At 42.2% G+C, this 14,968-nt stretch overlaps 1 protein-coding gene across 6 annotated transcripts in view; it reads right to left on the reverse strand.

Annotated features, from left to right (window-relative positions):
* MAPK15 (mitogen-activated protein kinase 15) overlaps positions 1-8,605 on the reverse strand; it is a 26,265-nt gene extending 17,660 nt beyond the window's left edge. For 3 of the 6 annotated variants that reach the window (XM_017733808.1, XM_017733806.1, XM_017733805.1), the window contains exons 1-8: positions 8,482-8,605; positions 5,444-5,542; positions 5,153-5,182; positions 2,765-2,855; positions 2,474-2,604; positions 1,752-1,915; positions 711-850; positions 243-300 (exon numbers count right to left, since the gene is read on the reverse strand). In XM_017733808.1, the coding sequence (XP_017589297.1) occupies positions 243-300; positions 711-850; positions 1,752-1,915; positions 2,474-2,604; positions 2,765-2,855; positions 5,153-5,182; positions 5,444-5,542; positions 8,482-8,550 (782 nt within the window). In that variant the 5' untranslated portion in view covers positions 8,551-8,605. The remainder of the gene's footprint in view (positions 1-242; positions 301-710; positions 851-1,751; positions 1,916-2,473; positions 2,605-2,764; positions 2,856-5,152; positions 5,183-5,443; positions 5,543-8,481) is intronic. The other 3 variants (XM_017733804.1, XM_017733803.1, XM_017733807.1) reach the window with 2 other exon arrangements.
* Positions 8,606-14,968: the final 6,363 nt, after the last annotated feature.

Consider the following 14,968-nt stretch of genomic DNA (forward strand, 5'->3'; position numbering starts at 1 on the left):
TTCCCTGTGAGGGTAGTGAGGGATTGCAATGATTTCCTGGAGAAGCTGTGGCTGCCCCATCCCTGGAAGGCCAGGTTGGATGGGGCTTGGAGCAACCTGGTCTAGTGAAAGGTGTCCCTGTCCATGTTGGGGGGTAGAATGAGATGATCTTTAAGGTCCCTCCCACCCAAACTATTCTGTGGTTCCATGATTCCATGGTCCTACATTAGATGATCCAAGACACACGAACACCTCAAGCTTACCGGGAACTCATGTGGTTAATAACTGAGGCCTTGTACTCTGACTGCAGAGCCAAAATATCTGCAATAATAAAAAGATACTGTTACTGCCAAGATGAGGATTAGAAGAGCTACACAGTTTATGAAGGAAAGCAAATATTTGATATTAACATAGGAAATTATCCTCATAAAACTCAGTCAGAGATCTATGGAAGGGGGATGGAATATTTACTTACAAATTTTCTAAGCTGATTTTTGAATTCCTATTTATAAATCATACACTTCATAAACTTGCACTCTCATAGCAACAGATGCAGAAGCACCAGGATATCTGAATTTCTTATTTTCCTCTGACATTCAAGATGAAAACTTTCATTTCTTTGGAAAGGTGCCAGAATGAATAAGAGATACCTTCTTCCCCGACCCAGCCAGGCTGCTTTCTTCCACTCTTAACCCTTTCTCTAGACACCTTTCCCTGCAGCAGAGTCCTACCTTCTGGGGACGGAGCAGGGATGACCCTCAGGATCTGCTCTATTTGATTCATTGTTGATGTCCCAGGAAAAAGAGGCTTTCCAAGCAGCATCTCGCCAAGAATACAGCCAATGCTCCACATGTCTACACCCTTAGTGTAACTACAAACAGGAAGAGACCAGAGGTAGGATTAAATCAAGCAAATATTTTCCTGTACCTGGTATTCACATCACCTACATTGATTTATTTGCTAGAGAGCATGCTTGGTGACTTCTCAGATGTAAATGCTCACAGGTTTGAACTATCAGTTGAGTAACATTTGGGTATCATGAGACTGGCATGCGTGAAACAGAAAGGAGATTTATCTTACTCAAAGTCTAGTCTAAGAAGCCATAAAAGGAAATACATTACAGGAAAATGCCAGAACAAAGTAATATATTAAAGGTAATGCCAGAACAAGGTTTTATAGCCTTTTCATATGACCAAGAATGAAGATACATGTTCTTTGGAAACAATTGACTTTGGTCATAATGTATGCACAAAGTGTTACAATTACTTAAGAACTACATTTTTAAGCAAAGTAAATGCCAAACAATGGGTATAGGACAGTTTGCAAAACATCCACATTTAAAATTCGGGATACTACCCCAGCATCTATTTATTTACTTTTCTGGTTTTCCATAAGCCTGACTGACAGGTACTTGGTTCAAAATCTGATTAGGGAATATTTCATGAAGGTCTATCAAAAAACACTGCTTCAATTTGGAAAAGAGGACTTAAGTTCTCAAGCAAATTTTATAAAATTATGGGTTTAAGGGAGAAGAAGTAAGTCTGGTGGGAGAAAGGGTGACAAACAGATGAACTGCTCATGTACATACACTCACAGTCTAAGGGCACAAGAAGGCCATGTACATGTTCATGAGAGGTTTTTATGTACTGTGACATTAACTGTGTATTGAGCAAACAGACTGGTGACATGACACTGAAAATTAAAAAACTGAAGACTTTTAGACAAAAAAATTTGCAAGTGGTGAAGTCCCAGGCTCCCATCCCTTCACTCACTTGCGAGAGGCCAGTAAGATCTCGGGGGCTCGGTACCAGCGTGTGGCCACATACTCGGTCAGTGCAGGGGTGGGCTGGTCCTCACTCAGCTGGCACAGGGAACGGGCCAGCCCGAAGTCACACAGCTTCACACAGCACTGTGCATCCAGCAGGATATTGGAAGGCTGGATTGAACACAGGAGAATTAATTAGCCTTTTACTCTCTGAATAGCAGAAGATTATTATCAAGGTTGTTTTACTAGTCTCGTATATTTCTTCATACTTTTCCTATGGAGTCAGGCTGAGACAGCTGGGGGTATTCACCCTGGAGAAAAGGCTCAAAGGAGACCTTAGAGCTCCTTGCAGTGCCTAAAGGGGTGCCAAGAGAGCTTGAGAGGAACTTTGAACACGGGTCTGGAAGGACAACACAAGCAGGACTGGCTTCCCACTGACAGAGGGCAGGGATAGATGGGATATTGCAAAGGAATTCTTCCCTGTGAGGGTGGTAAGGCCCTGGCACCAGCTGCCCAGAGAAGCTGTGGGTGCCCCATCTCTGGAAGTTTTCCAGGCCAGGTTGGACTGGACTTGGAGCAACCTGGGATAGTGGAAGGTGTCCCTGTCCATGACAGGAGGTGGGAACGGATGGGCTTTGAAGGTCCCTTCCATCCCAAATCAGTTTGTGATTTTATTTATTGTTCAACACAAAACTGGAGTGAAGGATACAGACCATGACCAAAATGTACCTTCTGATCCCTGTGAATAACATTCCCTGAGTGGATGAATTTAGTTGCCCTCAGGAGCTGGTAGACAATGTAACACTTGTGGATGTCTTTCAGCAAATTCCCCTTCTTAATCACAGCATGTAAATCTGTCTCTGTAATACATTATACCAGTAATAGATTTACATCGGTAAATATCAGTAGTATCACAAACATTCATATATATCATGTATATCACACCACTATCAAAGTGACAACAAGGATAACTCCTAAGAGAGGCTGGGTTTAAATGGCTGCTGCAATACTGAGTCTCACCCATGGACTCGAAGATGAGGTAGATGTCCTTGTCATTCTCTGCTTGGATAACATCGAGCAGCTTGATGATATTTGGATGTTCTCCAAATTTCTGCACAGGGAAGAGACCCAGCTGTCAAATTCACGTGTTTTGCTTGTGAATCATAAAAAGGACAATAACCTATTTCCATCTGTATTACTGTCTAGAACAAACATTAACATGCTGTTTCCTCCATTAGGCTTCTTCTGAAATAAACTTAAAAAAAGGATTCAAGTTTGTTCCATAGTAGGAAACCAGTCAGTTAATGAAAAAAATAATCTCTGTTGAATGAGACATTTATTCTAAAACTCCCTCTATACCATTTATAATGAAATCCAGCCCCCTTTATGCACACACGTTTCCTACTGAACCACAGAATTTTTGTGGCATGCAAATAGATCATAGTTGCCATCAACATTATAGTTAAAAACCCAAACACCACCAGAACATGTCGATCTGAGGGCTGGCTCAGACACTCACAGGCTGCGTTGAGGAACTGACTGCATGGAGATCAGACAGCACCCAGAGATACCTGAACACAGCTATCACACTGCAGGTGGAGTCCATCCTCACATTTTTGCAGACTGACAATCCTGATGGGATCATTAAGTTCATCCCCAGCTTTAACAGCTTTTATTTCCCACTTCTGTGCAGCCAGGGACACAGTAAACACTTCATAATAGACCAACATTTTATAATGCATAACATCTAGGAAAGTTCACAGAACAACACGTTCACCTGCAGCAACCTGTGAAAACACACTCACAAAGCAGTGATACTCAGCCAGGCCACCACACGCTTTGTTTTCATTGTGAGGAGAACAGTCAAAATACCCATCCAAATGATCTAAAGAAGGTTTTTACCCAAAAGGGGATATTGTTCTAGAGATGCAGCTAAATCTTGACAGTGTTACTTGAGTACTATTTAAGAAGGAAAATTCCAGTGTCTCACACTGCCTTGCCCTGGAACTGATAACAGAAAGTCATGAAAAAATTTCAATCTGTACTGAAAAAAACATGTTACCTTGAAAAAAACCTTGTCAGGGCCAGTTCTATTAATCTTTGCTTAATGAATAATAATGCTACTAACATACTTACCAAAATGACATTCTAAAATTGGCCTAAAATGCACCTGGAGATCTACAACTACACTGAACAGCAAACACAAAACCTGCAAGCAATGACCAGAGCATCAGAGAATCATTCATACCTCCGATTCTACAGCAACTTCTCAATTAGAATAATTGAGATACATAATATAAAACAATAACCTAGTCCATCAAATGGCCTTGTGATAAATTTCAAGACAGAACAAAGCAATTATTATGCGCGGACAAACAAATTAAGACAAACACCCAGTTATGAATAACAGAGCATTTTTCACATCTTTTCCTTTCTGAGCCCTCAGTCTTGAACCACAAGAAAGAGTTTTAAAATAGGAGGGGAAACTAAAATTCTTAAAGTCTATTGAGCACCAAAAGTCATGGAAGTACGGGCTGAACGGCACATTAACTTTGCTCTCCCTGCCCTCCACTGCCAAGTGACTCCTTCTTTCCTTCAGAAGCCTGCTCCTCCTACATCCATCCACTCCAGAGTTCTGCACTTTCAGAGATGATCTAACAGGTAATTCATTTCTAAGGAACTGTTTCTATTTTTAGCTTTAAAGTCTGCAGCTTCTATTTCAGGCTTCAAGAATGACTAAAAAGTAAAAAAACATAATCTCTTTCCTACTTAAACTTGGCAGTCTTAGGAAATACCTCTTCTATGAGCCTTGCCTCACTTGTGTCCTTAGCAAATCACAAGTTATAACAACATTATTCCAAAATATTGATGTTTCTACATGGTAAGGCTGAGGAGGAGTGGACAGATAATTGGAATGCCACTGATAAGGTCAATTATATCAAAACAAGAGTAGTCTTAAGTTATTCCTTGCAGAACTTCCCTTTTTAGTTTTGGTTCGATTATTTTAAGTGATTAAATTGCTTACCGCATGATGGAGGAAAACAATTTTGGCATGTAAATCCCTCTCCCACCCCAGCCCCTCCTCCAATCACGGCAGTTAAAACATAAGAGAAACAGTTTCTATCCACAAAGAAGCAAGAAGTGACAGAAGGTACAAGTCAATGTGTTGATGCTGCAGCAGACACATTGCTAAAAGTGAGGAAAGGGCAGGAAAGAGTAAAAACAAGCCCAAATGGAGAGTGTTTCATTCAGGTGGGTTCACGCTGAAAGGCCCTTTGCCAAGATGGTGCAGAAAAGAAATTAGAGTTATCAACACTAATCAATGACCCCTGCATTTTGGAAAACAACGGGAACAAAATACTTAGAGATCAGACATAATAAAAAATCAGAGAAGAGGAGGAACATTACCTGCAGGAACATAATCTCTCGAAATGTTCTCTAGAAATAAAGAATAAACAGTTTATTATCACTTCAAGAGAATGGCAGAACAGAGATGCACTTCAGTGACAGGGTTAAATCCACTCCTCTTTGTACATGCCATGGTACACAAAGCTTGGTATTTATTGCTTGTTTTTATCCCAATATAGCTGCAGACTGTATTGTTACATGCATAATTATCATCTTTCAGAGACAAAAATCCTGAAAATACCTATGGAATCCCACCACATCTCGGAACACATCAGGACAATAATTTCTCACCTGAGCATCTGTTCTGTTTCTGAAAGCATCAAAAATCTTTTTAACAGCAACTGTTTCTCCTGTCTTGCGGTCAATTGCTTTCCAGACAATGCCATAGGCCTGGGGAGAAACACAGGCAGGTGAGCAGTGTGCTGACACCTGCACGCAGCTCAGGCCTGAAGTGGAACCAGAATGTATTCAACGAGGGACTGGAATCAGAGATGATGGAAGCTACATGGAAGAGAGCGATTAGAGCAAGGAGCCACTCTACTCAGGAGACTGAGAGAGTTGGGGCTGTTCAGCCTGGAGTAGAGAAGACTGCAGGGAGACTTTAGAGCTCCTTCCAGTGCATAAAGGGGCTCCAAGAGAGCTTGAGAGGGACTTTGGACCAGGGCTCAGAGTGACAACACAATTTGGAAGGACTTCCCACTGCCAGAGGGCAGGGTTTAGATGGGATCTTGGGAAGAAATCCTTCCCTGTGAGGATGGGGAGACCTGGCACAGGTTGCCCCAAGAAGGTGTGGCTGCCCCATCCCTGGAAGTGTCCAAGGCCAGGCTGGATGGGGGCTTAGAGCAACCGGGTCTAGTGTAAGGTGTCCCTACCCATGGCAGGAGGTGGGATTCAGTGGGTTTTAAGGTCTCTTTCAACCCAAACTATCCTGTGGTTCCATGACTCTATGTATTGGAGAGCAGCCCTGAGGAGAAGGACTTGGGGGTGCTGCTGGATGAAAAACTGGAAATGAGCTCACATGCACTAGCAACCCAGACAGCCAACCATATCCTGGGATGCATCAAAAGAAGGACAAGCTGGGCATCAGGCCCAGCCAGTTCAGGGTTGTGACAGGCAGGTCCTGCCTGACCAACCTGATCTCCCTCTGTGACAGTGTGACCCTCTCAGTGGCTGAGGGAAAGGCTGTGGATGTGTCTGCCTGGACTCGAGTAAAGCTCTGATACCGTTTCCCACAACATTATCCTGGAGAACCTGGCTGCTCCTGGCCTGGACAGGTGCACTGTTTGATGGCTCATGGCAGGGCCCAGGGAATGGTGGGCAATGGGGCTACATCCAGCTGGGGCCAGACACCAGTGGGATTCCCTAGGCTCAGTACCGGGGCCAGTCCTGTTCAATGTCTGTATCAATGCTCTGGACAAGGGGCTTGAGGGCACCTCAGCCAGCTCACAGAGAACACCAGGCTGGCCAGGAGCATGGATCTGCAGGAGGGCAGGAACCTCTGCAGAGGGGTCTGGAAAGGCAGCATCGATGGCCCTTGCACCGAGGCCAGTGGTGCAAGGGTCAACAAGGCCAAGTGACAGGTCTTGCTCTTGGGTCACAACAACTCCATGAAACACGTCAGGCTTGGGACAGAGTGGCTGGAAAGCTGGAAAAGGACCTGGTGGTGCTGGTGACAGTGGCTGAATATGAGCCCAGGTGTGCCCAGGTGGCAAGATGCCAATGGCACCTAGTTTTTGGCAGCCATGGTGTGGGTGGCAGGTCAAGAGAGATAATTCTTCCCCTGTAGTTGACTTTGGTGAGATTCCCACCTGGAGCACTCAGTACAAGAAAGATGCAGATCAGTTTGAGCAGGTGCAGAGAAGGGCCATGGAGATGCTCCGAGGGCTGGAGGCCCTCTGCTCTGGAGCCAGGCTGAGAGAGCTGGGGGTGTTCAGTCTGGAGAAGAGAAGGCTCAAAGGAGAACTCACTGTGGTCTTTCAATACTGAAGGGGGGTTGGTAAGAAGGATGGAGAGAGACTTTTTACTAAAGTCTGTAGTGACAGCATCCCTGCACCACAGAATTGCTGAGGTTGGAAAAGCCCTCCAAGACCATTGGGTCCAACCACTAACACAGCACTGTCAGATCCAACACTAAACCTTTTTTTTTTTCCAATTAAAAGCTGTGCTGTCTGTTAAGGGAACAGGAACTTCTCCCTGAGTTTTCCCTATTCTGGATGACTGTGATACTTGCAAATGATGACTGCTCAGTCTCACTTGTGGTACAGATCCAGTTTTTTTATTTTAGGCATAGATTTGAATCTTGACTTTCCACAGTCTAGGAGCTGCTTTACCTTTGGACAACGGGATCGTATCCCACGCAGAAATGCCCATTTAATGTTTAAATACTTGCACAAAGCAAAAAAGCTGCAATGTGTGATTCTAGTGATTAAATAGTCATGTAACGACACCAAGGCAGACGTCCCAGTGACATCTGTAGTCCTGGAGCATGGGATCAGGACCTTTGCCATGCATGAGGAAGTACAAACACTTAGGTAAGTGCTACAGTACTACTCTGCTGGCAACTGGGAAACAGCCTCAAGTTGTGCCAGGGGAGGTTTAGGCTGGATATTGGAAAAAACCCTCCTGCAAAAGGCTGTGCAGCCCTGGCACAGTCTCAGAGCAGGGGTGGAGTCCCCATCCCTGGGGGGATTTAACAGCCGTGTGGGTGTGGCACATGGAGACATGGATTAGTGGTGGCCTTGGCATTGCTGGGGGAGTGGTTGGACTCAACAGGCTCAGAGGGCTTTTCCACCACAGTGATTCCTTGACTCTGTGAAGATAATGAGGGAAATACTTAAATGCTTGTATCAATGCAACTAAGTGATGGCAAAGAGCTGCCAGAATAGAAAAGCAGATAACTGGGGAGGGTTTAGAGACTGTCTGAGGAGACATATCTTAGAAATTACCATTGGCTCATGTATAAAAATACATGTTATGGAGAAAATATGACGATGCACCATGATCTGAAGTGATGGGGTTACAGTAAATGTAGAAGGATTTGGCAGGCACAAAGAGAATGTACTTTGAGACTCAGATCCATTTTACTATTTATTCTTGAGCTCTTACAGTCCCCCGGAGTTCCCCTGGGTCACCTGGAGCTCCCACGGGGCCCTGAGCGACAGAGTTCCCACGGGCGCCTGAACTCCCAAACACGCCCTCAGCTCCCCTGGGCCGCCTGAAGCTCTCACAGTGCCCTGAACTTCACACGGGCCCCCCGAGCTCTCATGGGCCCTCCCAGCTCCCGCGATCACCCCAGCTCCTACAAGCCAGCCCCCCCGCCAGGCACTCACCCCCTTGCCCAGGCGCCTCTTGATCTCGTATTTGCGGCACACGAGCGGCTCCACCTCGGGCGGGCTCATGGCGGCACCTCCCTGTTGGCTCCCGCTGCCATGGAAACTGCCCCACGCATTGCGCATGCGCAGCACCGCAGCGGGGCCGCCAGGCGGCGCCGTGACCTCGGGCGGGCGGTGCCGGAGCGCTGCGGGGGGAGGAGGAGGAGGAGCGGGAAGAGGAGGAGGAGGAGCGGGAAGAGGAGGAAGAACGGGCAGAGGGCGAGCCCCTTCCAGGGCTCCGGGAGTGCCGGATAGGGGCTTGGACACGGGCCTGGAGTGACGGAACAAGGGGAATGGTTTCCCACTGCCAGAGGGCAGCGTTAGATGGGATGTTGGGGAGAAATCCTTCCCTGTGAGGGTGGGCAGGCCCTGGCACAGGTTGCCCAGAGAAGCTGTGGGTGCCCTATCCCTGGAAGTTTTCCAGGCCAGGTTGGACTGGGCTTGGAGCAACCTGGGATAGTGGAAGGTGTCTCTGCCCATGACAGGTTGATGGGACTGGACAAGTCTTAAGGTCCCTTCCAACGTAAACCATTCTGAGATTAAATGATACTTGTTTGGGTTTTTTCCCCCCAGTTTTGATTCCTCCTCCCTACCCCCACCCAATTTCAACTTTTCCCATGAGGCTAAAGCTTATTTAATATGACGCTTTTCAGTGAGAGTTAATACTTATGTTGTGTTCTCTAGAGCTTTGCCTTTTTTTCTTGTGTTTTACAGCAGGTAGAGAAAGAAGATTTCTGAAGCCTGATCCTTGTCCAAGTTAGATGGTTGAAATCATACTTGATAAGCTGAATGCACTCACTAGATACTCTGTTGTGACTTCTTTTTTTATGAGAATATTATGAACGTGGATTTAGTGTAATGGAGTTGTATGACTGTAAATGTTTATTTGAGATATGACTTCAGTTTTACTAGTGAATTGTCATCTTTGGTCATGCAGGGATTTGGATTGCTGATGTATGCTTCCATCACTGACCATTCATTTTGTGTGGAAGGTTTCCTTTATATAATAATGAATTCTGACTCTTACAAAGAGGCTTATTCCTCTCAGCCCATGATTTTTAAGAAATTGCATTCAGTTTAGTTTTAAATGTTCATTTAGGATTCCTCAAGGGACTCACTAATTACTTCAGCCTGTATTGTTTATGTCTAATAGGATACATTTATCTGCCTTAACCTGTTCATAGAGACATAAAGTTGTGTGTGTGCATTTACCAGCAGACACCAATGTTCAGGTCTTGATTATGACAATTACTGCTGTTCTCAGTGGGGTTCATTAGCGCTTTGGCATTATGGGTACCAACCGATGGGAAAAGGCCATCTGTCTGGCAGCCCAGCTAGTTAGGTTGGTGGAGTGCTGCTTCTGAGACTACTGGTTCCATTTTCACCTGTAGCCAAGTCCAAGTTTTACTGGTGACTTGAGCACTTAAATCTGATTAAAATATTATTTATACAACAGCTGCCAACTCTTGACTCTTGAGAGGGGCCTCTGCATACAGTGCTGTCCTGTGGATGGTGGTGATGAGAAGAACCCTTGTTCGTCTTGAGCTTCTGCTCAAGCTTCTAATTCTTTATTAATTTGATGTTTCAAATTTATTTAGAGAAGAAACTTAAAAGAAGAAACTTTAACATGTTGTAGTGAAATTCTCTGAGTTGTTAAAAATTATTAATTTTAAAGCAGGATTTGTGTGGTGATTTTTCTGATATTTTTCTCCTGGGTAAGCTTTTAAACAGTCCAGAAAATATTTCTGTATTTTAATATACTGAACTCAGAAACAATAATACAATCTAATGTTTTCCCACCTGTTGGCTGTATATTAAATACCGTCATGGAGAGGGGGTGAGTGCTAACTTATACTTTCATTATCTTTTTTTCATTCACTTTATATGATTTGAGTTGTCTGTTGAATAATACACACAACTGCATGAAAATATTAAATCAGTAATTCTCAGACGTTTATGCTGAAAGCTTTTTGATGAGAATCTTGAGTGTTTCTCTCTTCTCCAAACGCTACAGTTCCTTATGGTTGCACATTGCATTTGCAGACTCCAGATAAAAGGTCTGTTCTCCATTAGTATTAGTAATTCCCAAAGCTTACACAGATTTAGCTGGCAATCAAGGTAAAAGCAGTCATAACACTTTTCAAAAGTAGAAGACTGTTCAAGTCTGTGCTGTCCTATTTGACTGAAAGAGCATGTTACTTAAATAACAGCATGGATTTATGTAGGAAGTGAACCAGTACTAGTTCATTTTTAATTTAATCTACTGAGTGATTGAATTAGAATGTTATGCGTGTCAGTCTAAGTCTGTTTTGTGGATTGCAAAGTAAACTCAAGTTCAGCTTGACAAGAACAGAAAAATAAAAAGTTTTATTCAAAAGCTTCAGTAAATCTTAGCATGAAAACGTTATTTTAGTGCTGCTAATTGGTTTTGGACGAAGGGATAGCAAAGGAAACCATCTGTGATTGAGACTTGTATGTGTTTTCAGAGGTTGCAAAAACACCTGACAGGAGCCAAACACATCAGTTTTATGTCCACTGCATAACCCTGCAATGTCCTGTAAGTCTTTTGTAGAAAGTGCTAATTTTAAAAAGTAATATTTAAAGGACTTCCCAGCCTTCTGCAAGGCTTTCTGATAATAGGAAGTCAAATGGAGGAACTTTGGAGCATAGTTACTTATAATTCTCTGTTGAAGAATGAAGTATAGGGAGATGAGAGTTCATTCCTTATTTTGATGGTGATGTTGGAAATAATTAATAAGAGAAGTCCTAGCACTCTGCTTTGTTTTTGCAAATGTGTGCTTTCATGGACCTGAACAAAAAGTGGGGCCGGGAAATTCTGAGGTAGAAGTGTAGCTGTGCTTCAAATTGTTTCCTCTGCGAAGAAACACTATAAACACAGACCGGAGCAGACCAGTTTCTGTGGACTGAAAGGAGCTTGGAGAATTGGATTCATCCAAAATCTCAACTGGAAAGAATTTAATATGAAGCAAGAATTACAGAGTTTATGCTTGCCATAGTATAGAACTAATCAAATACCTGCTAGAAGCCTTTTAGAAACATGCTTAGCCATGTTCTAGGAACAAGGGGCTTAGAAATACAGCTTTGCTCTTCTCCTAACTGATGGGAAGGACTAAAGTTCCTAAGGTGTTTTCAGTGCTTTGTCTTGAATGCATAGAGAAGTCTGTAATGTGTCAGCTAAGTCAGCTGAAGAAAGCACAGGTTATGCCTGCAGGCAGGAAGGGCTTTTATTTTGCAGATGGCTTCTATTTGGCAATTTGGATTATAGGTGCAGTGCAAGTAATTTAACTGCTATGCGTTCTGTTTCAATTTCATAAGAATGGAATGCATTTATCCCCACTTCTAGGAATTTCTTCACAGAAACTGTTTCTGATCTAACTGTAAGAGAACATGATCCATAGCTTTATTTCCTGCAGAAGTGTTTCCTCATTTGAATCTCATTGCTATCCCACTCTTTGAGCTGTATGTTATTTTTGATGTCTTGGTGTTACCCGCAGTTCACAAGTTGTCTGATCAGGGTAAAAAGGCATCTTGCACTCTATTGTGTAGCATTCCAGAGGTCTGGTTGTGACATTGTGTTCCTTGAACACATATGAACACATACCTTGAACACATATGAAAGGCAAAGGATGATGCAATAAAAACAGATTTCTTGAAGGACTCATAAGTGAAAGTATGAATATTCATAAAAGACTAAGAGAGAAGCCATGGTAGTTTCTTCCACAAGTTTTCATTTGAAGAAGGTAAACCTGGAGACCAGCAATACCTGAAACTGTATATCTGCAACAGCTACAAGTGAGGGATGCAGGATTTAAATTTTGGATATAAATAACATGCTGATGTTAGAAATTAATGTCAGGACATCAGGATGTACCCTTGTCACAGTCAAGTGTTACACCAGAGATGGGTCACAGGAACACGAATGCTTTTGCTTTATAATGAATTACGCCGCGTAGTATTCGAGTTTTGCTCAGTGACTACACTGTCACACTCAAAATGTGTTTTGGGTTGGGACAATCTGGTTTGATGCTGACCTTTCAAATCCTGAAGTTTTGTTTACATGTGAAAACAAGAAAGTGAAAAGAGGATAGACTATTTAAAATAGTACAGATAGTTAAAATTGCATAAAGATCAGGTTTTTGGTTTTTTGCTCTTCACTTAATATTGCTATGGTAGCGTTTAAAAAATGGTCCTGAACTTGGGGGAGGTGAAATACTTCTTGAAACAGTACATATAAACTCCATTCAGTATCACATACAAGTAGTGCATCACAGTCTGTTCAAATAATCTTAGGGCTCTGAAATTTCTTAGACCTTTAAGTTTGAAGGTTGGAACACTGCTCTTACTTCACTGCTTTGTGTCACCTGTAATGGCACATTTTTCAGGAGATTAAGTGAGGTAAATGCCAGTGGCTAGGTTTTTATTAGATGCAATGAAATAGTGAACCATTGTGTAAAGAAATGCCATTTTATATTGCAAGATGAGCAGCAAAACTCTGGATACTAACCTCAAATATACTGCTTTTATAGACTTGCTGATGCTTAATTTTACTCTAGTAGGGAAAAAAAACCCAGTTTCATCATCTAGTGTACATTTCTGTTAACTGTCAATTTATACGAACAGCATTTTTTCTTTTCTCATTTACTCAGGATACATGGCTCAAACCCTGAAAAACCAAATGTATTCCAGGTGGAGCACCTGGAATGTCTGAAGAATTATCAGAGTTGAAAAACTGGAAAAACTGTGTCCCCCACAGTTAGTCACTTAAATCCATATCTCCATGTAAATGTCATCATAGTTGCCTGGAAGAGAAAGCTGAAGAGAACTTGTGGAGTGTTCAAATGGAAAAGGATTAATTCTAGGCAGAATGCTGGTTTCTATCTCCTTAATTTCACTATTCAAACAGTTTTGTCTATGCCTTCATGTTTGTTTTATTTTTAAGCCCCTGAATAGCAATAACTGTGTTCCTGACAGGACTTATTAAAATTTCAAACAATGTTAAAATATTCAGACATTGATAGTTATTGTTCCAATATACATTATACAGTTTTAACTATTTCCTATAATCAAGTCTCAAATATTGTAAAAGAAAATGAATCCTCGTGTTTTTAAAAATAAAAGTAATGTAAGCAGTTTCAGGAGTGGAAGTTCAAAACCTAAATTGTAAGGAAATTACAGTGGTCCGATACTGAAAAAGCTCCAAAATTGTTTTGACTTTGATTTTTCTTACAGGCTGACAAGCGGTAGCATTTATCTGACAATAAGAAATAAAGACAGTGATTGCAAGATACATGAAAATAGATCTGGCCTCAATGATTGGTGCTTCATATATTTGTGTTTACACTGTCAGATGCACCTGTACCAAGCTTTGTGCCATTTAAAAATATTTCTATATTTTAAAGTGAACTGCAATGCATATTAGCTCATTTTTCTCAACACTTCATTGGCCATGAAGGCTGCTGCCAGTGTTCTCTCATTTGTCAGTGCAGGGGTGCAGGGCCTGTGTACAGGATTGAGGGTGAACCACAAGGATGATTTTTTTTTAATAATCTCACACAGGCCTGCTAAACTTTAATAATGTTACAAATAATTTTTACAGAATTACAAAACACCTTCAGCGGCTGAGAATCTTTTTTGCACAGTAGCCTTAATAAACAGAGTATGTACCATACAAAAACTACAAAATGTGTGCTTAAGCTATTAAGCATGAAATGCAGGTGTTTGCTGAGGTCCTTGCACCTTTACTATGCTGTTTATGTGTGAAGGGTGCAAGGACCAACTCAAGAACTTTATTTTCTTTGCCTAAAACCGTAAGCCTATTGTTTACAAACATTTAAAGAAAAGGCTGTACCATATGCGGTTTGTCTTAGTTACATAATGTAAGCTCCTAGCTTTTCTTTTTTGCAAGATTTTTTCTTTTTTTTCCTTGGAGGAAGAATCACTACTGTACTGAATTCAGATCCTTGGTATTCTGCTGGCTGGTACCTGTCCTCTGTAATTTACTACAAAGTGAAGTTTAGAGCTCTGAATAGATCTATTTGCCTGTCATTTTTCCTCTGAAGTTGCAGGTCATGCTAAAACAACAGCTGGAACTTTCTACCGAAGTGTTTGTGTAGAATAACAATGGAAAATATTTTTTTCACTTCTAAATTTACAATGAAAACAATCGTGTGTACTATACTGTATGTATCTATATTATTTATATACAGTCATCGCTACACGGAACTAATTGTACAGAGAATAAAGCCATTGCAAGAGCTCGAGCCTGCCCTGCTGAGCAGTTGGTGACAAGTATCTTGTGCATTTCCATATGGAAAATTCGTTTGCCCTGCACAAACAGCACGTAAGGATTGGGTATCCGAAGGCTAAATAAAATAAAGCAATACAATAGAAAACAATACAAAAACCATGCGCTTTTAAATCCCGT

Source organism: Corvus brachyrhynchos, unplaced genomic scaffold (genome assembly GCF_000691975.1).
Source record: "Corvus brachyrhynchos isolate BGI_N302 unplaced genomic scaffold, ASM69197v1 scaffold275, whole genome shotgun sequence".
Lineage (NCBI taxonomy): Eukaryota > Metazoa > Chordata > Aves > Passeriformes > Corvidae > Corvus > Corvus brachyrhynchos.